At 47.2% G+C, this 25,479-nt stretch overlaps 1 protein-coding gene across 1 annotated transcript in view; it reads right to left on the bottom strand.

The window, feature by feature from the left end:
* Window positions 1-25,479, bottom strand: part of LOC129383634 (uncharacterized) — a 274,295-nt gene that overhangs the window by 217,318 nt on the left and 31,498 nt on the right. Inside the window, exons 6-8 of the mRNA XM_072289593.1 lie at window positions 21,330-21,447; window positions 17,472-17,575; window positions 11,848-11,949 (exon numbers count right to left, since the gene is read on the bottom strand). Coding sequence (XP_072145694.1) covers window positions 11,848-11,949; window positions 17,472-17,575; window positions 21,330-21,447 — 324 coding nt within the window. The remainder of the gene's footprint in view (window positions 1-11,847; window positions 11,950-17,471; window positions 17,576-21,329; window positions 21,448-25,479) is intronic.

Below are 25,479 nucleotides of genomic sequence, written 5' to 3'. Positions count from 1 at the left end.
CACCTATGCTAAACGACCGCTACAGTATGCTGGAGTGAAGGTATAGAATGTTATTCGGCATTATATAAAGAACTCAAGAACTTGCTGAGAGGAATGAAAAAGTTTAATTTCGAAATTATTCTCTCCGCTTCCTAAACTGATATTTGTGTTCCCTTTTCGTTAAACCATGTACAACTATTATTTCACCAGGTATTTCTTGTGTTTATTGCGAAGTGTTGCAATTTTCCTGCTCTCTTTGCTAACTTTTCGAAAAGACTGATAAAATACCTATACCATGAGTATTCATTTTTTAAATCCATGTACTACTATTACTCAATATTCCTGTATTTATTGCAAAGTGTTGTATATTTATCTTCGTTGTTAATATATTGAAGACTCTTTATTAGCATTATTTTGCAACAGTTTCGTAAAGGTATATACTGAAATGGGCCCCGTACTAGTATTTGCCTATGGAACCATACAAGTTGTGTGTATTTTGTATAATGAAATGTATGTGTGTGTAATAACGAAAGAAAGAAAGAAAAGAAGATGCCCAGCTCAGTTTCCCTGGCGGTGGGGACTTCTGGTGCAGTGAAGAGTAATGTGCCTCAGCTCACTGCCACAGAAACACCGACTCCGCCGCATGCGCTGCCCTCGGGCCGTTCGGAAAATGCGTCTTCTGCATGGCGCGCGCAGCTGCAAGTTATTACGCGTGTTTTAGGGCCTGTGCACCGCACTGGCTAAAGGACGGCACGTACGCATGTGGATCCAAGGCGCGTTCGCCGATACCCCAAACTTGCCGATTTTCTACGCCCACCGCAAAGATGGATTGCGCAATCGATCGCTGTTGGCGCGAATGAATGTTCCTGTCCACGCATGAAGCGTCTCCAATGCTTCGCTCGCAGGCGTGGAGGGCGCTAGGCACGCAAGGCCAGCATGTCACTTGATATGCGCTTGTCATCGGCGGCCATTATCACCAGATCACTGAACGAATTTTGAACAGAACTTTGCGGCAGGCAGGCCGCAAAGATCCGGTGAGCCTGCCTTATGGCCCTCTCAACTCTCGTCGTTTGAGGTGGTCGGCTCCGCCATCCGAAACAGCTCCTCCATCGCTCGCACATACTCGAGAAGCGATTCGTCTGGGACTTCTGTTCTTAACTCGAGCTTGCGCCGCATCCTCCGGAAAGCCGGAACCAATGGGCGGCTTGCTCCGTAAGAGCAACGGGCACAACACGAGCGACCAATTCGCGGTCATCAAGCTCTAAAGGTGCCAAATAGTGCGCAAAACTGCGGAGGAAGTGTGCGACAATAATCGCATTCGCGTAACCGTGATACGTGGGCACTGTCAGCTTAACCACCGGCCACAAGTGCCTTGGCGCCTCCAAGGAAGTCCGGAGGGCACTAGAAAGCGACTTAATTAATCACATGGCTTCGCTACGCAGCGCCCCCGCGTCTGGTGCGCACGACCTTCTAGGAGCGCTTGCCGGTCGCACTCGAGCGTGTTGGGGCATCCGCTACTCTTCCCGTACCGCTAATAGTAAAGCTAAGTATCGCTAACCGAACTGAGTTTGGTTAGCAGTACTTCGCTCAACAGGACGCCACTCGAGGCTACCTCCCCACCTCGCACAACGGGACTCGTTGAACGTGGCCACTCCACACTCACTCCACGCTCACCGTCGGTGGTGCAATCCACAGCCACGTAGCTCTTTAATGCGGGCCGGGTTCATGGCACTCCACCCTCTTCCATGGCGGCAAGGTCATTGTTTAGCGTTACAATGGGAGATCTACCCCTTCGTGGAGCGGCGCAGACGTATCACGCATATCTATTTTGTCTGCGCCAGCTAAGTATGCACTCCCTGTTTCGTGCTCAAGGAGTGGAGCTGTTCCTCGCCCAACACCAGCATCAGCTGAGTAATGGAACAAAGCTACATACGCGGAGACTCATCAGCAGTGACGAGTCCTTGAAGCTGGAAAACATGGCACGGCAAACCAATCCCACGAGTGCTCGATTTGGCACACACGGCAGCAATGCAAAGACTGCCCCATGTTGGCGCCAAAAATGTTGGCTAACTCTACGTCTCCCCGCACGGCGAGGATAATTGGCCTTGAAAATGGGGCTTTCCGGCGAATGACGCTGTACGGCGATAAGCCCGCCGCGAGTCAGAGCACCAAGCAGAAATACCTGGCCGGCTCTGGCCGTACGTGTGGAGCTCTCCACCAGGACCATGAGGCGTCCATGACAGTTATAGCATTTATAGTTAGAATGTCGTGCCAGTTAATACAAAACTGCTCTTAAACGCACGGAGCACACTCAGTGCCCGCGGATGCCGATTACGGGAGAAAGCAGGTTCCACGCCACGTCGAACAATGGTTTGCATGCGCGGGCCAAGATTTATTCGCAGACACTACCTAGCGCTTCCCGCCACCGAATCTGGTCAGCGATGCTTCGGACACGGAGAATGTGACGCAATGAGCGCCTGCGATTACCGCAAGGGCGGATCGCAGAGCCACTCATCAAGCCAAACTTACGCAAGCTGGCAAAGCATGTGAATGTCACTATAAAGGCCGGGGTGCGTTGGAGACACAATCAAATGGCGGCTCACGTTCCTTGCCGCCTGCCTCCCGTGACAGGCGCTCGTCCCTCCCGCTGCTCGACGCCGCACGCACTGCGACAACGCTCCCCAGTCAAGGATTCTTTCCGACGTCCAGCCCCACGATCCAATCGGAGAGCCGCGTAACATGACGCCTCGGGACGCGGCCGCGGCGCCCCGGGGCTAACACCATGGTGTCAAAGGACAGGCATTCGGGCGTTTCCTCGCACTTGCGAATGTGTCCTGAAGGGGGCTCAGTCACGACTGCACCCGGCAGACCAAAAGGAACTCCTACAACGTAAAAGACTGGCTAATCGAATACGAACGAACCTGCAAGAACAACAGGTAGGACCCGACATAATCATGGCTAACATCATCTTATACCTCAAGGGAACGGCCCGTGTTTGGTTCTAAACACAACAGGAGGAATTGACGAGTTGGGACTTCTGCAAGCAAAAACTGCAGGAACTCTCTGGAGTGTCAGTTCGGCACCAGCGAGCCGCCAAGAAGAAACTTATGGTGGGCCCAAACATCTTATAAATGGGAGGTTGTGTACATTCACGACGTATTAGCACTTTCTCGGCGGGTCAACAAGATGCCTGGCGCTGATAAAGTGAGGCACGTCCTCAAAGGCATTGCCGAAGAAGCCTTTAATTAACTCGTATATGCGGACCGTGGCCACTCGATGTTTTGTACCTAGAAGTAACGACGTGCCTCTCTGGGCGCTTATAGTCATGGGGGCGCAATTATCGATTACGAGCGCTCGCCTCTTGCTTAAGCCAGGCCAACGACACGAAAATTTCCTTGGACTGTAGAGGTATACAGCTTCGCTATAAAAAAATGGCCAGGCTTAGCTTGGTTAAGCCAAGAATGCGTTGCATATTGTGTTGGGGCCCAGCTTTTCCTCCGGCTGTCATGACGTCACGTCACGTGGTTGCGCTAAAGGTCAATAGTGGCTGCCCGGCCGCGCCCAAGGGCTGAACTGAGTGATTGCAATATGCAACGCATAAAACTAGTGCAGGGGTATGAGCCACTATGGTGGCTCATACCCCCAATGGTGGCTGCCCGGCCGCGCCCAAGGGCTGAACTGAGTGATTGCAATATGCAACGCATAAAAGCCGATACCTGGCGGTCGTGCGTCAGCTATCGGCATCCAAACAAGATTTACGCTCTGCGGTGAATTGACGGCGCCCTCGATTCTCTGCAAGGCGCACAGTACTTTTCTTCTATAAACCTTCGCTCAGACTATCGACTAATGGCCGCTGACAAAAATACAGGGAGACGACAGTTTTTAGCACCCGATGGGCTCTACCGGTTCATAGATATGTTATTTCGCTTGTGCAATGCTCCATCTACATTCGAACGAATGATGTATTTCCTTCTTGGCGGCCTCAAGTGGTGGATCTGCCTGTGCTATCTCCTGCTCTGTGCTTTCTCAATGATGTCATATTCTTGCCTACGTTCTCCAGTCATCTACATAGACTCGGCTATTCTGCTGGTGCTTCTTAATGCAGGTCTCCAACCTAGCTCTGTCAAATGCCGCTTCGGCTGCCGAGAGGTCACTGTACATGGCCATCTTATCGATGCTGCAGGTAGGCGGCCTGACCCGGCCAAAGCTAGCGCCGTTACTATCTTACACCTCGTTGTACTCAGGAGGCCCATTCTTTCTTTCGCCTTCGTTTTTATTTTCGGCAGTTTGTGAATGATTTTGCAGAAGTTGCATGGCCCCTAACCTGCCTTCATAATAAATACTGACTTTTTCGTGGGGTCCTGAACAGTCGTCCGCCTTGTTACAGCTGATTGCATTGTTGACATCACCACCAGTGTTAGCTCACTTCTACATATCTGCCGTCATAGAAATTCGTACCGACGCCAGTAGCCACGGAATCTGCACCTACTAGCGCAAGCACAGCATGGTCAGGACTGTGGTACGGCTTATGCTAGCCGCTTTGTTTTACCTTCTGAGCGAAACTACTCGATCACAGAAAGAGTTGTCTGTCTCCCTCTACGGTCCGCCTTTCCCCATCATTACTGAGCCCCATTCTCTCAGCTGGCTTTCTTCCCTCAAAGATCCCGCTGGCCATGTGGGTCATAGGACACTGCGACTTGGACACTCGAATAGCGCCTTAACAAGTCTGACCGCTTGCACCAGGATGCTGACTACCTCCCCAGGTATCCCATAGATCCACCAGACTCTGCCCTTAGCGACGCCAGCCTTTGTGTTCTTTTCATGTCTCAACTCTTCAAGATTTCTGCCGAATAACAACTTCATTGACGCGTCTCTGCGCAGCATCATAGACAATTGGGGCTCCCAGGCTCCTGATCTCTCCCTCCGTCTTTTTTTGTTTCAAAACTACGCGTTATGTCGTCGCAGTTTACTCCCTGACGGTCCTGATCTATTGCTTGTCATCCTGGCTCACCTCCATTACAGTGTACTGGGCCAGTTTCACCACACACCAATGGCGGGACATCTCGGCGAGTTATGCACATACGACCACGCAGGCCACCATTTTGATTGGCGTGGGACGTCCTGCTCATTGCGCCGTTACGTGGGCTCGAGCGACCTCTGTCAGCACCACAAAAAGTCGACGCTGCCGCCTGCAGGCCATCTTCAACCTCTGGGCCTCGGTTTACTGGGGACCGTTGCCCCTATCCACATCTGAAAACAAGTGGGTCGAGTCGGTCGCCGTTGCCACAAATTACGTGACGCGATTTCCCTTTACGCATGCACTTCCCACTAGCTGTGCCACTGACGTTGTAGATTTCTTGATGCATAACGTCATACCCCAGCACGGGGCTCCACGGTAACCGCAAACTCACCGGGGCAAACAGTTTCTGTCGAGGGTGATCGATTACATCCTGAAATAGTGCGCGATGCAACACGAATTGACTACGACTTACCATCACACGATGACTTGACAGGACACCTGAACCCAACACTTACGATATCTTGGCCATGTATGTGTCTGATGACTACCACTATTGGAACGTTGCATTGCCCTTTGTGACATTTGCTTACAACACATCCAGGCATGATAACGCTGCTTATTTGCCGTTTTTTTCGTATACAGTGGCTACCATAAATTACTCATGGACATCCTGGTGCCTTCTGGGGGCCCACCTACTGAATATGCTCGAGAAACCATTGCGCGTGCCGGCCATGCCCGTAATGTTGCTCTAACTCGATTCTCTGAGTCCGATGTCCACCACCACTCTCGCTACAACAGCCACCACAGGACCAGCGACTTTCTCCCTGGATCTCTTATCCTAATGTGGTCTTGCATAACTAGAGGCAAAGCACAATATAGCACGCAGGACAACAGAAGCGAACGAAGACACAGCACTACTGCGTTCCCTTCTGTTGTCTTGCGTGGTTTTTGTGCTTTGCCCACAAGTTATGCAGTGCCAACTAGCCCACCACTATGTTCTCAGGTCCCCAAGCATGATGTGCCGGACTGTGTGGAAAGCTATTCTTTCAATACATCGGTCCATATCGCGTGTGCCACCCAGTTACTGATGCCACTTATTAAATCACTGCCCTGCTTCTTTGATCATCTGCTCATCCCCGCACAGGCACTGTACACGTTGTCCGTCCCAAGCCGTATCGTGCCCTGGACGCCCCTTAATGTGTACTACCTTTTTTATGTAGCCTTTGTTCACCTGCACCGAGTCTGTGCTTTCGCCACCGGATGCTAGTGTTATGAACCAGTTCTGCGTATATAGGAAAATGTGTTACAGTGTAGAGCGGACAAGACGAGGACGAAGTGAGTCTATCTTCTGAAATCTTTGTTGTGGCTGGCCCATTGTATATTATGTAAATAAACCCACTTTTCTTGTGATAGCCACGAAATAACTCTCTGAAAAATATAAAAATGAATGTATACTGTTCTGGTAGCTTCCGCAGGCCAACACGCCTATGGCTGCGCAACATTAAGCATGCGACCTGCTCAAGAGCCTCAGATGCAATTGCTTAACCGCAGTGCACATGAAAAACAAATTGCGCAAGACAGCGATCTGCATGTCATCATCATCATCATCATCAGCCTGGTTACGCCCACTCCAGTGCAAAGGCCTCTCCCATACTTCAACAACCCCAGTCATGTACTAATTGTGGCCATGTTGTCCCTGCAAACTTCTTAATCTCTCATCCGCCCACCTAACTTTCTGCCGCCCCTGCTACGCTTCCCTTCCCTTGGAATCCAGTCCGTAACCCTTAATGACCATCGGTTATCTTCCCTGCTCATTACATGTCCTGCCCATGCCCATTTCTTTTTCTTGATTTCAACTAAGATGTCATTACCTCGCATTTGTTCCCTCACCCAATCTGCTCTTTTCTTATCCCTTAACGTTACACCTATCATTCTTTGCGTAGCTCGTTGCGTCGTCCTCAATTTGAGTAGAACCTTTTTCGTAAGCCTCCAAGTTTCTGCCCCGTAGGTGAGTACTGGTAAGACACAGCTATTATACACTTTTCTCTTGAGTGATAATGGCAACCTGCTGTTCATGATCTGAAAATGCCTGCCAAACGCACCCCAGCCCATTCTTATTCTGATTATATCAGTCTCATGATCCGGATCCGCGGTCACTACCTGCCCTAAGTAGATGTATTCCTTTACCACTTCCGATGCCTCGCTACCTATTGTAAATTGCTGTTCTCTTCCGAGACTGTTAAACATTACTTTAGTTTTCTGCAGATTAATTTTTAGACCCACTCTCCTGCTTTGCCTCTCCAGGTCAGTGAGCATGCATTGCAATTGGTCCCCTGAGTTACTAAGCAAGGCAATATCAGCGAATCGCAAGTTACTAAGGTATTCTCCATTAACAATTATCCCCAATTCTTCCCAATCCGGGTCTCTGAATACCTCCGGTAAACACGCTGTGAATAACATTGGAGAGATCGTATCTCCCTGCCTGAGACCTTTCTTTATTGGGATTTTGTTGCTTTCTTTATGGAGGACTACGGTGGCTGTGGAGCCGCTATAGACATCTTTCAGTATTTTTACATACGGCTCGTCTACACCCTGGTTCCGTAATGCCTCCATGACTGCTGAGGTTTCAACAGAATCAAACGCTTTCTCTTAATCAGTGAAAGGTATATATAAGGGTTGGTTATGTTCCGCACATTGCTCTATCACCTGATTGATAGTGTGAATATGGTCTATTGTTGAGTAGCCTTTACGGAATCCTGCCTGGTCCTTTGGTTGACGGAAGTCTAAGGTGTTCCTGATTATATTTGCGATTACCTTAGTAAATACTTTGTAGGCGACTGACAGTAAGCTGATCGGTCTATAATTTTTCATGTCTTTGGTGTCCCCTTTCTTATGCATTAGGATTATGTTAGCCTTCTTCCAAGATTCCGGTACGCTCGAGGTCATGAGGCATTGCGTATACAGGGCGGCCAGTTTCTTTAGAACAATCTGTCCACCATCCTTCAACAAATCTGCTGTTACCTGATCCTCCCCAGCTGTCCTCCCCCTATGCATACCTCCCAAGGCTTTCCTTCCTTCTTCCTGCGTTACTTGTGGGATTTCAAATTCCTCTAGACTATTTTCTCTTCCGTTATCGTCGTGGGTTCCACTGGTACTGTATAAATCTCTGTAGAACTCCTCAGCCACTTGAACTATCTCATCCATATTAGTAATGATATTGCCGGCTTTGTCTCTTAGCGCGTACATCTGATTCTTGCCAATTCCTAGATTCTTCTTCACTGCTTTTAGGCTTCCTCCGTTCCTGAGAGCATGTTAAATTCTATCCATATTATACTTCCTTATGTCAGCTGTCTTACGCTTGTTGATTAACTTCGAAAGTTGTGCCAGTTCTATTCTAGCTGTAGGGTTAGAGGCTTTCATACATTGGCGTTTCTTGATCAGCTCTTTCGTCTCCCCCGATAGTTTACTGGTATCCTGCCTAACGGAGTTACCACCGACTTCCATTGCACACTCCTTAATGATGCCCACAAGATTGTCGTTCATTGCTTAAACACTAAGGTCCTCTTCCTGAGTTAAAGCCGAATACCTGTTCTGTAGCTTGATCTGGAATTCCTCTATTTTCCCTCTTATCGCTAACTCATTGATCGGCTTCTTATGTACCAGTTTCTTTCGTTCCCTCCTCAGGTCTAGGTTAATTCGAGTTCTTACCATCCTGTGGTCACTGCAGCGCACCTTGCCGAGCACGTCAACATCTTGTATGATGCCAGGGTTAGCGCAGAGTATGAAGTGTATTTCATTTCTAGTCTCGCCGTTCGGGCTCCTCCACGTCCACTTTCGGCTATGCCGCTTGCGCAAAAAGGTATTCATCATCCGCATATTATTCTGTTCCGCAAACTCTACTAATAACTCTCCCCTGTTATTCCTAGTGCCTATGCCATATTCCCCCACTGCCTTGTCTCCAGCCTGCTTCATGCCTACCTTGGCATTAAAGTCGCCCATTAGTATAGTGTATTTTGTTTTCACTCTACCCATCACCGATTCCACGTCTTCATAGAAGCTTTCGACTTCCTGATCATCATGACTGGATGCAGGGGCGTAGACCTGTAGAATCTTCATTTTGTACCTCTTATCAGATAAAATTTCACAACAAGACCTGCCACCCTCTCGCTAATGCTATAGAATTCCTGTATGTTACCAGCTATATTCTTATTATTCAGGAATCCGACTCCTAGTTCTCGTCTCTCCGCTAAGTCCCGGTAGCACAGGACGTGCCCGCTTTTTAGCACTGTATATGCTTCTTTTAGCCTCCTAACTTCACTGAGCCCTATTATATCCCATTTACTGCCCTCTAATTCCTCCAATAGCACTGCTAGACTCACCACACTAGATAACGTTCTAGCGTTAAAAGTTGCCAGGTTCATATTCCAATGGCGGCCTGTCCTGTCTGCCTGTCTGCATGTAGTTTGATGTAATTTGTTCAAAACTAAAGCGCCATAAAAAATCTTTCGGTGGTAATCATGAAGTCACGGGCTTCAGGTTTGAGGTATTGCGCCCCTTGCTCTAATAATTGAGTTGAGTAAAAGGTATGTTCCACAGTCAACCCATCATAACCCATCATAAAACTGCCCAAGCGATTTTCATAAAATTTTGTAAACTGTGAAAGAATAACATAGCTATGACATCTTCAAATAATTATCGAGAAATATTTATTGGTCCTCAAGTTACAATAGTACACTACGTCTAGTGCATTGGGTGCATCGGTTTTAATTGCTCAGCCAATGTCACTGCGCTTTTACGCATTTTTGTAATATATATTGAAGCACCATTTTTTGAGACACCAAGTGGCTGCACACTACGTCTTCGTGATACATGCTCGGCTGTGACAAAATGGCCATCGCAGCAGCTTTCCAAATTTTTCGCGTAGTTACCGCGACCATCCGCCATCAGCTTCTGAACTCATATTTAATGGCACTTAGCAAGCACGGCAAGAGCAAGGCCGGCATTGCGAGTGCGACTAAGGTGTCATCAATAATTCTATGGCAATGAAACCATTTTGGCGGAATTTCGTTGCAAGCTTTGATAACCTACATTAACGGGAGACGTGGCGCACGCCGAAAGCATCGGTGCGATCGCCGTCACTTTCCTCCTCATCCGTACCTTCAGCTGGTTCTAGCGACTCAATCAAGATATCAATGCCCTCTGCTATGTTTTGTGTACTCTCAACTGCATCCACAGCATGGCGCAAGCAACAAAACGGCTTCCTTCAGAAGAAAAACTCTGTATTCATGTCGAAACTCTTCTAAAAGAATGATCTCCGACTATAACTCCTAACGCTCATTGCGCTATATCAAATACGCCAAACTTTCAACGCGTGTTGCATTCTTTATAATGAAACCGCATATTACACTTGACACTTTTTTCGTTCAAACGCACTCACCGTATGCACTAAACACCGGAAAATGCACAACTCAAATAAAGTTGGCAAGCAAAAATGAATGAACAGCCAGTACTCATCCCAATTAGTCGCGAATTTGTAGTTCTGCTGAAATTGTCGCAAAATTTTCACATATGGACGAAACAGTACATTCTACCCACCGTTAGTGTACATGTGCGTGCCCCTTGGGCACAAGAAATGGAAATATACAAAAGGAAATATTCAGCTGTTCAAGATGTAGCGATGCGAAACCAAGTGTACAAGTTCGAGTACCGTAGACTCTAATGGGTAAAATTGCTAGTGACAGTTGTACCAATATTCAGACATATGAGAGGTAAATATTGGCTCGAGTACTAGTGATGGACAATCTCTCCACTACCCTATCTCCATGCAGTCACAATGGGTTCCGTAGTAATAGCCAGTTGCTGCTTCCCTCGTCATGTTTTGTTAGACAATCTGAAAGACGTGCTATTTGCGCAAATATATTCCGACTGCCTAATCAAAGTCTTCAAGGCGACTCGGATTCCAGCCGCAACTAAGGATAGCTTTTCCTGGGCCGCCCCATTGCATGTGACACTAGTAGACTTTTACTAACTGTCAGAAAAACACTGCTAGCCGAGCTTGCTATGGTGCTAAAAAGCTAGCAGTCTTATTCCAGCTGAGGCCACTAATTATGCAAAGCAAGCTCCAGAATTCCGTAATGCTCAAACTGGTAACGGCGTTTTTCCTGACGTATATTTTTCAACGTAGCACGCCGTGCCGCATTCCAGCGGTCTTAGCGCGTTGCACGACCGCCGCTCGCGCCTCATTTTAGTGTCTCACGAGGCTCCTAAACGACACTCGCCGCGACGCAGGCTTACGAAGTCATCGCGCTAAACCCGCACGATGTGCGCGCAGCACTGCGTCACTACAAAATAACAAGTGCGCCATGTATCAGATTTACAATGACTGGGACGTTTTCAGCAAGGTACATTGAAGTATTTATACATACCCACTAAAAAAAGAGCTAAATGCTAAAAATACCACGTCGTTAGACACCTACCCACACAAGGCACGCGAGAAAGCAAATCAGGGCGATGGGTTACCTGTTTGTCTGTTTAACATTCCAATGTTGGTTTCCCAGAAAGATCACTGCTCGATGTTTCGCATAGTCGTCTACGACTTCCTAAGTGACGAGTTGCGATCAGGAAAGTAATTAGCAAATATGATATGTACCTAAGCTTAATTACCTGTGTTCTGAAAAACATACTGGTGTTTCTCACATTTCCTTCTTAACAATATACACTTGGCTCAAATTGATGAATATTTTCTTAAGGATCGCTCCATGTTATCTCGGACACCCCATATATACCTGGAACTCCTAGGCATGGACCACGAAGATGCCAAGTTAAACGGCACGCAGATAAACACTCACAAGGTTGTGCTCCTCCGTCACCGCCAGGCGGCACAGGTAAGAGACACCAGCTGATCCAAGCCACGTGGGACCTGTTGGCTGACTCATGAGGATGCGCGTCCACTGCGACAGTAAACAAAGTTCTGAGTTACTGAGTAATCCTAGCTTCAGCCGAATGCACACAGTGAAAACTTGCGATTTCAAAAATTCCAAAAATGGTTGCGGTTGTTCGCACGATATCACTGTAATTCGCGCTCCGAACTGCTCCTAATAAATTATCGCCAAGGCTTGCTACTCCGCTTGCGAAGGATTCAGCTGGGCTCTTACGAGCCTTCACGAGAGGTTCCACAGCAGTGCTGACATGTTACGTTCACCCTCTCGACAGCGACGCGAAATGTGAATCTACAAGTAGTCGCGAAAATACACTTTCCTCTACACTAAACAGATCTGTCTGCAACAAGTTCTGGCTCTGCTGTGAAGAGCTCATTCCTCCCTAGTGGCGATGTCCTCAGTGTCATAGAAGCACGCCCGGTTTCACAATGAGTGCGCCGTTGTGAACGATAATCCGCAAGAGAATGTGGCTCGATACTTGACATATAGCTGGGCATTTTTTTTAGGAGCTCTTGCAACTGTTGCCGACGACGCGTGTCTGCTTGTAGTTCTCGTCATCAGCAGCCAATTCAAACGCAACGAGTGGGGATGGGACTTACAGCGCTACAGTTGAACCACAACACATATCGAACGGTCTTATTTCACTGCTTACAAAAGTGGCATGCTTACAAATTATTTATTGCTGAGCTCATCGGATGCAATGTGACCGTAATGAAAGAAATCGCAAGCTCTATACCAAGTTACATAGAATTGCGGTAGAACGGTAACTTCTGAATTTTTTCTCTCAAATGGAATACCTGGTGTTGAAACCGTCAGTTGTTTATGATGACGCTTTTTACGACACATAATGAACAAGCGCAATAAGTACAGGGTCGAACGTTCACGTGACAGTCTGTAATAACAGATCGATGTATGCATGGCGCCTTGAGCATAGCTTAGAACACTCTTACGTAGAAGTATTCGTGTTTTTAAAGCTTACCTGCAACTGTCCACAATATGCTTCTATTTAAGTTCTATGCAAACCGCACCACTCATTTACAGCAAGCGTCCTGTAATTCCAACAGACATGTGCTGCAGCAGCTAAATACATTTTCTAAATGCATATATCTAGAATAACTGCTAATAATATCCTTCAGAGAATTACGACTCGCCGAGCCACTAATGAGCTCACTATTTTCATTTGACTCATTCTATATTGCGCTCTAACATGTAACAGGCACCATTGAGAGAGAGGCAGTAGTTTACACCATCGCAGGTTCTCTCAGATAATTATTTTGGTCGCATACGCGCGCACCATTCTTTAAATGCCGCAGCCCTCCGCCACGCGTTTCAGCCTCCTGTTGCCCGAACGCAGAGTAAAGCATGCAAGTGCCAGCTACGACGGCTTCGGATTATTCCGGACCCGTATGACAAAAAGAAAATGTTCTTTAGCTACTCTTCACAAGAGCACATGCCAGCCACTCGATATGATGGCTGTTGGAGAGAATGTGGATTGCCATTCGAGCTAAACACTTCGGAAGGAAAGCCTGTCAATTAATCCTCTGACAACGAAATATCGCCGCAGCTGCCACCGTGTTGTGAATAAGCATTCCGCAACGGGCGCGGCACCAAAAGACGTAAAAGGGCAAAAAATAAATGATCGCACATCCGATGGACTTGTAGCAGTCGGGGTTATTCGAACTTTCCGTAAAACATTTCATAGAAATGCTACTCAAAAAGACAGACGAAATGTGCAATTTTATTTTTGAGCACGCGTAAGGAGCGCCTGGTGCTCTCCTCCAGATGTGCGAGCTGTATTATTTGGCGTTGAGGTTACGCACATGTAAATGATCCGTGTTCTGCAGCACGTTTCGTACCACAGCGACTCGGCAACAAGTCGCAGTGGCCACCAGCACGCGTATCACGTAACCCAGGTGGTTTTAAATAAACCATATTAGGCCACTTGCCTACTAAGCTGTCTCCGGGATCAACCCAATTTACCATTTAAGAAACTGACAGCCAGACGGGCTATAATCTGCAGAGGAATTAAACAAAGCGTCTCTTTACTAAACTCATTGTAATTTACAGGGCTATATTTCGTACAGCGAAGACATTTAGGCACCGTTCGTTCATTCATTCGTAATTCTGCAGAGAACATTTCCGGGTTGCGTATCGGCCCAGTACAGAAGTCTAATTAAACCGATTGGCCTGCAGAATTGTCCGTGTAAATTGCATATATAAATTGATTTGCCTGCGAAAGAGCAGCAAGCGCTACTAAGCTGTTTTCAACAACCTGTATTCATACATGGAGTCATTACGCACCCACCGGTATTGTTTCTTTTTAGCTGAGTGGATTTGAACGCCTTAAACACATGGGCAGCGGGGGCATGCGGGAAAACTCACTTGCGCGAGAAGAAGCTACTTGCAAAGGTGCCTCTTATTGCAAAAATAAAACAATTTCTTTTACACCAAGATCTGTTACTGCCACAAGAATCTGTGGAAAATGAACGCACCAAAACGATCACTATTTCAAATCAACTGTAGTGAAACAAAACTAGGGGAGCATATTAGGCTTGTCAAGACTGATGGGTAAGCAAACTTAAAATTGTGGGGATTTAGAATCACTCTCGTTGAGGAGCGATCGCGCGCCAACCGTAATTCTATCAAAGAGTATCAAGAGAAAACAAGCCATCTCGTGCGCAATTCGACTAAGTGGAACTAAGACTGGCACAGCTGGCCTTGAAGCTTGTTCATCCCGGCTTCATACGAACTTAAAAAAAATGAACGTTTGGTTGACATGCACCTGTTCTTACGTGCAGTAGGAGCGTTATTGTAATAGCAAACATTCACCTCTCCCAAAAGATTCAAGATAAAAACCTCAACATTTGTTTATATATACATTGCTTACATTCCTTATGTGTTATAACCGCACTCGTAAACATACGTAAAAATGTCAGGTAATGTAGGTGTTATCCTGGGTGGAAGTGAGACACGGAAGTGAGACACGCAACGCTTGCAGTGAATTTCACGAACACTTCACACCACATAGGGCACGAAATCAGCCGGTTTTATGCGGTGTCGTCTGTAAGTGCCCGACCGAAGAAGCGATACTTGTTGCAGGATGCACTTTACAATAAAGAAAAGTGCCTCAAATTGGGGCCGAAGTACTGTCCGCACCCGAAAATAGACAACGCCCTGCTTGTTCATAAATGCAGCTTCTAGGGCTAAGGACGAGGAAGCGGATCGTGTTATAAAAGAATGTGTCGACTGTCTTCCTCGAGGGCGACCCAATGACCGCAAGGTAAAAAAGCAGCCTCTTGTTTCCTCACTCCGGGACGAGGGCCTGAAGCTGCTCCTTTAGGACAAGAAAGGTGGTTTAGTAGGCACCCCTGCAGCGACCTACCATCTCAAGGCTGAGCAAGCCTTGAGCAGCCACTTCAAGAACGCAAGGGAAGTCAAACCAGCAAAGGTTAAGGCCGAAGCAGCCAATCTGTGCGAATCGTCGGGTTTGACCTAGCTGGCACCCTCTGTGAGGACTTCAAAGGGCATAACGTTCACTGCGTTTTCGGCAAAAACGCATAAGCTGGAAACCCCTTTTCACGTGATTTTGTTGGAGCGGGGATCCTGGCAGCGACTCCTAGGTGCTTTCCTGCAAAATTCCCCGGAAAATCTGGAAGTGGACAACTCTTTCTTCATCCCGAAGCCACAGGAAGTGTCTACTTTCTTGCGAAGTGAGTGCCCACGCCTATTCTGTTGATGTCAATGACTTGTACTATTCGTTACCAAGTAACCTGATTTTAGAGGAAGTTAGTGATTGCATCGATAAGCATGGAGTAGTTAACTTTCAAAATACCTGTGGAGCGAGTGTCGGCAGCTTCATGGAAATGCTCACCTACAACCTAAAATCCACATTCATTTGTCATGACAATAAGCTTTTAATTCAAAAGCCGGGAATGTGTCTAGGTTCAAGTTTGGCGCCCGTACTTATCGACATTTCGTTGTCGTTATGACAGGGGCTCACATGCAGCTGACAACCATAAGAATATTCCGCTTTGTTCACGACTTTTTTGTATTTTATTCAGTTGACCCTTGTGGCACAGAGTTAACCTCCCACACAATTATAGACGCCTTCAGTGCGATAATGAAGGATTTAGCATTAAAAACGGAAGAGCCCAACAATGACCGTTTAAGGTTTCTAGACACTGAAATTGCTTTTAAACCTCATCACGTGTGCTGGAGCTACTCGCCTCGCTCAAAGAAAGCGCTTCTCCCGCTTTTGTCTGCGCACAACAAACTCGTAAAACGAGGCATGGCTAAGGCATGTTTGCGAGCTGCTCTCAAGCGTTCATGCAACCACTCTGTTGAACAGAGCTTTTCAGCCCAAGATAACAGTCTAACATCAGCAGGCTACCCGACCAGCATGTTGTGCAGTGTTGCTGGTGACCTTGTAAAACAGTTAAAGAACGTCGAAAAACAAACTATGCAATCACCGCCTTCGATATATAGGCGTGTCGTCATTCCTTATGTACACCGTGCTTCCCATAAGATTATGAAGATTGCGGCCAAGGCAGGAGTGAGGGTCGTGTGCAATGCCCCTAATAAACTGAACGGGTTGTGCAAAATAGTCAGCAGAGTGGATACTGTCGCAGTGCAAAAGTTGCTATAAGAATCATGTTCGCGGCTTCATTGACTGTACAACGCAGGTCGTCTAAAAAATCCCGCTCCATTCTGAACGTTTCTATACCGGGCAAACGGGGAGGTGCATTAATAGATACTTTTAGCGTGCCCGCTACTCGGGCAAACCGGAGCGGTTTGGGCGGATTACCGGATGGTCGGGGGCGTAAACGTGAGCGGCCAGATCGGTGGCGCCAGGTGGTGGGGCAAAGCTCAACCACCTAAACACAGAGCCAATTACTATATTCTTCTTGCTGGGGTGTAAGTTTTCGACAGCGGCGTAATTTTGAACACAATTACGCCGCTGCCGACAATTAGCACCAGCAGCGAAGCAGAATGAAGTAGGTTACTGCAATTTTAGTTCTGTGTTTGTCTGAGCTCTACAACACGAGGCGGCTGCACCGTTGCGGCCGCTCACGTTTACGCCGCCGACCATCCGGTAATCCGCCCAAATGCCGGAATAGCGGACACGCTAAAAGTCTCGAATGATCACCTGCGCGGCCATGCTGCTTCACTAAAAGGAAACCCGTACCGTCATCTGGCTGCCCACTGTAACACGTGTGGTTGCACCCTCATCTTTAAGGAGCGCAAAATAATTGGCAGATTTATTGAAAAGCGCGCGCGGGAAACCTTGGAGGCATTTTGCATATTCACAAGTGGCGACGCGTTCTTCAGTTCAGCGCGGCTGACGCTTATCCTTCCTTTTCTGTTCTTTATGTCACATTCAATGATGCCTTTATATGCTGCTCCTGCAAATAAAGCTTATGGTTGCTAGTCAGCGCGCTGTCCTGTGCACTTTACACGCTCGTCCTGTGTTGCGCTGTTCCTGTTCTTTATTCTAAAGATGAACCAACCAGCCCCTTTCAACACATCCTGCTTACCTGGTTGGCAATTTTCGCGCACATTCCCTCGGGCGTGGTTGTTTCCTCGAGCACAATGAACCCAAGGCTCTCTTGCGTCTTGGATGCCTTCGGGAATACCAGGTCTGGAAGAATCATTTCGGGAAAAGCAAGCCAGAAAATAATAAGCCTTCAAGTAGCTACAACGAAAAGCAGTGGGCATGCTACACTCACCACATCTGAATTTACAGCACTCTGATAGCGCTAGGCTCGAGTGTAAATAGATCCGGTATTTAACGTTCATTTGTAAATCACGCACGTGTTATTTTTGGCATGGCCTTGATCGTCTTTATCGATGTGGAGAACAAGTTGAGGCCTTGCAATTCAATGGCGCAAAGTAAAATGTTTTTTGGGAGCAAAATAGCTAAATATAGGTTAAAATACATTCAAGGGTTTACCGCGCCAAAACCCACGATCTGATTATGGGGCTCGCCATAGTGGGGGACTTCATTCTTCGGGAGTGTACCGGAATCGTGCACGGGCGTTTTCGCACTTCGCCCCCTTGGAAGTCCCGCCGCCGTGGCCAGCAGTTTATCCTGGGACCTCGTGCATAGCCGCGCAACGCCAAAGCCAATAAGAAGATACAGCTGGTTAAATGTGTGGTTGAAAGTGATTAACTACACAAGTGGCAAAAAATGCTTTGGAAATGCTTTCAATGCTCTTTAGCGCCGTAACCTATTTCAATTTAGCTGGCCTGACATTATTGAGGCTGCAGCAATACGTATCCCACATACAAACCCCTGTGTAATTCTGCTCTTAGGGAACATATTGTGCAAGCAAGAAAAAAAATCTGGAAATGTATCGTGACTGCGACGCCCGTTCAATTTTTTGTCTCGTACCAAGGACGTCTAAGCCTGAAGATGAAAACGGAACTGCTGCGGGGTTTAAGAATACCAAAAATAATGTGTTCCAACATGCACGTAATGAATCCGTCAGGATTTATTTGCTAACGAAATAACAAATCACACTTCTTTACTTAAAGTATTCTCAGCATGTTCTTAACAAAGAACAAACAGTGCAAGCACGGCACGCGGACAATGTACGGACTGCGCAGGCATTCAAGCTTTTATTGTGCCCGTCAGGTAGTTATACCCACTACAAAGAATCAAAAAGAAGCTACGCAGATGGATGCAAAGCTCGGTACAACTTAATCTACGTGTGACAGAGTACGTGACATGGGTGAAACTACAGTAATTCCAAACGGATGCGATCTATCCATAGGTAAAACCTCCGTCAGCATCCTCAGAGTAGTTCATGCACATTTCGGGTGTTTTTTATGTATTTATACGTGTTCGTATTCAACATTTTCCCGCCTACTTAGGCCACTGGCAAGCATAGGTATACCAAATAGGGGTCTCTGTGCTTAAGACACCGGTTGTTAAACCAACCGTTGGACCAACTTCAGTCACTTAGCACCTGGCATTGTGAGATCGTGAACAGCAGGTTGCCATTATCCCTCAACAGAAAAGTGTATAACAGCTGTGTCTTACCTGTACTCACGTACGGGGCAGGCACATATTTACCGCTCTTCAACGAAGCTTTTTCACGCCGACATGGCTTACTGTAGATGCAGAACTGGGCAGGTGCCACTGTTCAGCAAAGCCCTGACGCCAACATGGGCCAGTAAGTGTGGGCGGCTCTTCACTGAACGTCTTTGACGACAACTTTGCTAAAATGTGCCACTGGGAATGTGCCGCTGTTCGATGACGAAAAAGATGCTGGATGGAATCAAATCCATGTAGCAAGGGTTCCTCGAGGGCAGTAAGCGGACGCTTTAGAAGCCTGCATCACAAATGCACTGGCTCATTGCTTATACAGCACTGGCTGTATAAGTGTCCATTCTTCAGTGAGCGCCTTTCACTCCAACGCTTTAGGTGACCTGCGCCATGAATGCACGGGACATGTGCCACTTCTCAATGAACATCTCGCCAACTTGGGTCACCGGGTATGTACCACTGCTGGTGCGGCCAGACAGCGAAGGCTTCGTCGGTACCTGCGCGCTACGGGCTTCTCGGCATCGCCATCAGATGGCGCAGCGTGTGAAAAGAGTGAACAGTCTGTGGAGATACAGGGCCAGGAAATACCTCGGGCAACAGAATATAAATATCTTGGTATATGGATAAACGAACACAATAGATATATGGAAACACAGGAAGAAACAATAACAGTGAAGGGGAAGAGAAATGCAGCCATAATGAAGCACAGAGCGCTATGGGTATATAATAGGTACGAAGTCCTCCGAGGAATGTGCAAAGGTGTGATGGTTCCTGGACTTACTTTCGGAAATGCGGTTGTTTGCTTTAAATCAGGGGTACAATCAGGACTCGACGGTAACCAAAGATCAGTGGGTCGTCTCGCATTGGGCGCTCACGGAAAGACTGCAAATGAAGCTGTGCAGGGTGATATGGGCTGGACTAGTTTTGAAGTGAGGGAAGCTCGCAGTGAAATTGAGTATGAAGAACGGCTGAGGAATATGGAAAAAGGTAAATGGGCTGGGAGAGTGTTGAGGTATCTGTACAGAAAAAACACTGATTCACAGTGGAGGAAAAGAACTACGAAGCTTACCAGCAAGTATGTGGCCTGTAGGTCAAGCGGAAAGCCAGAGAGGCTCCAATAATCTCATGGGTGGCGGCAATGAAAAAGGAACCTGCCATGAGTACCTACTTAAGAGGAAAAAACTAAATCAGGAAAGAAACAATTGATGATAACTCGAAGAGTAGCTCATTACTTTTCGAAGCGAGATCGGGATGCCTTAGAACACGCACCCATAAAGCGAGATATAAGAAGGAGGAAGAAGCATGTGCTTGCTGCGGTAAAGCTAGGGAAACGACGGAGCATATTTTATTAGAATGTGAACACGTCTACCCAGCGGTCGATTTAGGCGCCCCTGAATTCCTTGAAGCACTTGGGTTCAGCAAGAGCAGTGGAAACGTAAACATGCGCGCAATAGGCATTAGTAAGAGGCGATTGGAGGATTGGTGGAAGAAAAGTAGTGAAACGACAAAAAACCGAGACGTACAAAAGCACAGTTCGAAATAGGGGATCAGAATATTTGGGTGGGGTAGTTGATAGTGTTTTTTTTTTCTCTTTCTTATTGTTTAACCTAGGTAGAACATTAAGCAGTATAATAGCGAGAGCTTGGTGGCGCAACCCACCGCCCCGTTCCAAAGGGGGCGCTTATAACATCCACCCATCCATCCATCGAAGTGCAAGAGAGGAGACTGGTTGCCGCATGACGCGATTCTTACCGCTCGCACGTACCGGCGCGCCATGCATTTCGAAGGCAGGACTCGCGGCGGCAGCGCTAGGTGTCGTCGCGAAAGAGGAATCCCGATGCAGCACGTGCCTCACGCATAGCTCGTTTCGACGGTGGCATAAGTTCGGTCGCTATGTTGATCCGATGCTAAACGCATTACTTTAGACAGTCATCGTGAGATAAATTCCGTTGCTTGTTTTAAGAGCTTTAGGTGTACATAGTTTATATCTGCATAACTTATTTTCCACGATAACTGACGGGTGATAAATCACGTCACCTGTAATAAAAATTGTATTAGTTAAGCAGTGCGGCGTCTTGTTTTGTTATGTTTTTCTCCCACTTTTAGTGCCGCTTGCTCACAAAATATTTGCCGTACAACTCAGGTATTCGTGTTATGTTCCGCCAACGCCAATGCAGATACTCAGTGCCTCATCCCTTTCGTTTCTAAGCAATTACTGTTCCGTACACAATGTACACTAGGCATTGCCCAGTAATGCACACTGTACAAGTAAACACTTCACGGTAACAGCAATTCTAGCATAGCCTAACCTAGGAAACTCCGGCAAAATAGTTTCAATACGCACCAATCTTTGTGATCAGTTCTTTCGTGGGGTCCTGGAAGTATTTGGGGAGAAACTCGAAGGCATTCTTGGCGGATGCCGTCAGGGCCGCATTTTTATTTTGTGCGTAGATGGCTATCTTCTGCAAACAGAAAAAAAAGCTTGGATGACGTGTCGGTAAATAATGATGCGACGCAAAAATATTGTAACTTAAGTGAAAACAATTTTCTAATTACCCAGTGTAAAACCTTAAGTGTGTGTGTCTCAAGCAGTTCTCATTTGAAGACACGCGCAATGCTGGGTATCTATTTGCCTTTTGAACACTTGCAAAATCAGTGTTCGGTATAACAGATAACCATAGCCCCTAGCGCTGCTATGGTTAACCATTGTCTCGAACCAAGCTGTAAGAGCAGCTCTTGAAGACACTAGCAATAGTCGCATACAAAACGTTCTGACCAACGAGGAGATTGCAGATATCCTACAGGACGTTTAGAACAGGATGATCGTCAAGAAGTACAGTAGCGAATTGAAGGTAGGTCATTATCATCGTCATTGTCATCATCAGCCTGTCTTTATTTTCATTGCAAGACGAACCCCTCTCCCAGAAATTCGAAATTACCTCGGTCTTGCGCTACCTGATTCCGACTTACACCTGCAACTTTCCTAATTTCATCACCCGAACTAATATTCACCCGTCTTCGAGTGCGCTTCGCTTCCCTCGGCACCCATTCTGTAAATTTATGTCGAGCGGTTATCACACGGCCTGACTCGCTGCATTTGTTTCTGTTAAGGGGCCCCTCTCCAGGTCTGGCCAACTTGAGCTGGTAAGGTCCGTGCATGCAATGCGCGCTAACGATCGTGTCTGCTAAGTATTGCATCGCCACGCGCCGCGGGAAGAGCTGAATTTTCGAACCGACCGCCGTTTGCCCTTCTCCTCCTCGCGGCCGCCGCGCTCCCAGCCGCAGAGTCGGCGCATATAGCACAAGCGTGTCTAGGTACACGCTGTGATGACGCTCATAGCGGCACGTGATTTCGATAATTATTCAAGGAAACATGTGTTATGTGTGTCATCCGCTGCCACAGTAGACGATTTAAAGTTTAGATAAATAAACACACAAACCGAATGTCTGCGGTGCTTTCTTATTGTTTTGCTTTACTTCGCATCGAAGCGAGAGAAATGTACTTCCGTTTTGTCTGCTTGTGCACACGTCGCGCCGTCGCGCGCGCAGACAACGAAATTGTCATTTCCTGCCGAGTTCCAGCGCGCGACCATGCTCTGTGATCCGCTCGTGTCTGCCTCGGTATTCGTGTAGCACTGGTTGATACCGCCAGCAAGGCGTCCTCTTACACAGCGCAGAAAATCGTGCGCTGCGCGAAACGGGACAATCCCAACAGCTCGCACGCGGCGCCGAGCCGCAAAAAACAAAGCGAGGAGAAAAAGAAATGTACGCAGGGCCCGTGACGTATGCGACACGGCTTTCTCGAGCTCCGGTATGGGAGAACGCAGGGAAGGAATTTGGCTTGCGGAGGCTTGAGGGGGCGAGTGGAGAAATTTACTTAAAGAGTCCCTCACCTGTTCTCGCCATATTTACCTGACAAGCGCAGAGCATACATTGTGCGATAACGATCGTGTCTGCAAAGTATTATATCGCTACGCGCCTCGGAAAGATCTGAAATTTCAAACCGAACGCAGTTTTCCCTTTTCCACGCGGGCGCCGCGCTCCAAACCGGAGGGTGACGTAGCCGCGTCCCTGCGCCTATCGTACTTGAGCATCACCTCCTAACTTATCTAGGAGATAATGGCTGAGTCCGCAGTGTGACGTCGCTCGTGGTGACACGTGACCTCGCGGATTATTCAAGACAACATATGTTATCTGTGCGATGTGTTCGTTGAATTGACGAATTGAAACTAAGAAAAATAATAAAAGACCAAAACGGAACGTTTGTGTTTTTCGTTTTACTTAGCGCCAAAGCAAGAGAGGTGTACTTCCGCTTCGTCTGCTCGTTTCCACGGTCGTGCCGTCACGTGCATAGGTACCGAAACTGACATTTTCTACCGTGCTCCAGCGGGTGATCACGCTCTGCGATCCGCTTGTTCAGCCTCAGTACTCATGTAGCACTGAATTATACCGCTAGTCATGTTTCCTTGTGCACTGCTCGCCAAATCGTGCGCTGCGCGAACGAGACAACAGCTCGCACGCGACGCGGTCAGCGCAAATGCGTAGCGCCGGCAAAAAAAGAAAGAAAAAAAAAGCGAGGAGAAAAAGTGAAGGTGGGGCCCGTGACGTATGTTTCACGCGATCCTCAAGGTCCGGCATAGGAGAACTCAGGGAAGGAATTTCGCTTGCGAAGGCTAGACGGGGCGAGTGGAGAGGGAGCCTCGCTAAGCAGTGGAGCCCGCCTGCTAAAATCATGGGTTCGCGGCACTGAAATATTGCTATCTCGTCTATTAATTTGATTTGAAAACTTTTTGCGGCAGAAAGCTCCCTAAAGGACACGTAACCACTTCCAGCGTATAACCAAAATTTGCTATAGGACCTGGTGAAGGGCCCTTCAATGTAGGTCAAGCGCACAAAGGCAAAGAGCCGTACTTCTAACCAGTTGGAAGCACTGACTTCCACTAAATAGGCAGTGGGTGGAAGCAGCGTTCTGCCTTCTCGCCATCCGTGTTTTTGTGCGCTTGTCCAACCAGTTCGAAGCAAAGCTCTGTTTGTTTTCTTTTCGCCGTCCGTGTCTTTCCCGCTTGACCTGCCTTAAGGAAAATGACGCCGTACCATCTAGCTCTGATCTTTCTTGACAGTGGTATCCGGTTCCTCAAATCAATGGTTCACGGCACTGAAATATTTCTATCTCGGCTATTAATGAACCGATTTATCTTATCCGCACTGCTATGACTCGCACGTTGTGCTTCTACATTTTCCTTACATTGCTATTTGTGGAGTCCATACTTGTTCTCGAGCTTCTTTGGTAACCTTCAAGTTTCTTCCCCATAAGTTAGCAGCGGTAGAATGCAATTATTCTACATTTCCTTTTTAAACGCCCGGGTTAAACTTCCTGTCAGGATTTGGTAACGCAGGCCGTACGTACTCCAATTGATTTTATTCTTCTGTAATTTATTTCTCTTGATCAGGATCCTTTGCAAATAATTTATCTAGATATGTGTACTAGAGCATAGACCTAGGGTAGTCTAGCGATCATGAATTATTGCTTCCTTTCCAGGCTCTTGAACGTTACCTTTGTCTTCTTACTTACCTTACTCTTCTCGGTTAAGGTCCTCATTAATTGAACGTAGGTGGGAGGCATATTAGTGTGTATCAATGCCATAAGCTGTAGTTCAAGAGGGACAACGGACCCTACATTGTTGTAAAAATTGAATACACGGCCATAATAAGGGAGCCATATAACGGTGGGAAGCAGCATATTAGTGATAAATGAAGGCAGGGTCATTTGATTGGCATTACTATATTGTGGCTAACACACAGCGCTCTGGAAAACAAACGCACGCGAGCTGAGTTGGATTGGAATGGGCCCTCTTTTTGGTTTATTTGCAGTTGACGCACAGATTATAATACAAGATAAGCAGAGGAGAAAGGCTGCTGACGATAAGATGAATAAGTCTAGCTGTCGATTTGGCGTAGCTGTAAAAAGAGGAAAAAGAACATTTCCTAGCTAGTTATAACAGCAGCGAAGGTCTCCTAAAATGGACGCAGCTGGAATCGAAGGCACGAAAAGAACCATAAGCAAGATACGGCTTCATGTACGTGCATGGCGCGTCCGTACCAGGTAAATTAACCAGAATTTACATCCTGCCGAGGTACGCTAGATCACGGCATTAGCGGAACAATAAAGCTTTAGCTTAGGAGGGCCATAAAACGAGACAAAAGCACAAAACAAGTAAAGTGGGCAGGACACCATGTGAGGGTGTGTAGCAATCTGGCGTGAAAATCTCCAGAGCTTTTGCACGAGAGCTTGCTTGGCCACAAAGCATAGTATCAAGCCGAACGCTCGTGCTCTACCGAATCACAAAAGCGTTAAAGAACACGATATTATTGCGCGAATAAACAACCGAGCAGTCAAAAATGAAATGTTGCGCATTCACATAAGCTCGTATCCCAGTATTTCTTGAACAGTCCCACTAATATACAGAAAATGCATCTTTCTAGCGACAATATAA

Source organism: Dermacentor andersoni, chromosome 8 (genome assembly GCF_023375885.2).
Source record: "Dermacentor andersoni chromosome 8, qqDerAnde1_hic_scaffold, whole genome shotgun sequence".
Lineage (NCBI taxonomy): Eukaryota > Metazoa > Arthropoda > Arachnida > Ixodida > Ixodidae > Dermacentor > Dermacentor andersoni.
The sequence above is the reverse complement of the archived record's forward strand: the minus strand, read 5'-3'. Positions and strand labels throughout refer to the sequence as shown.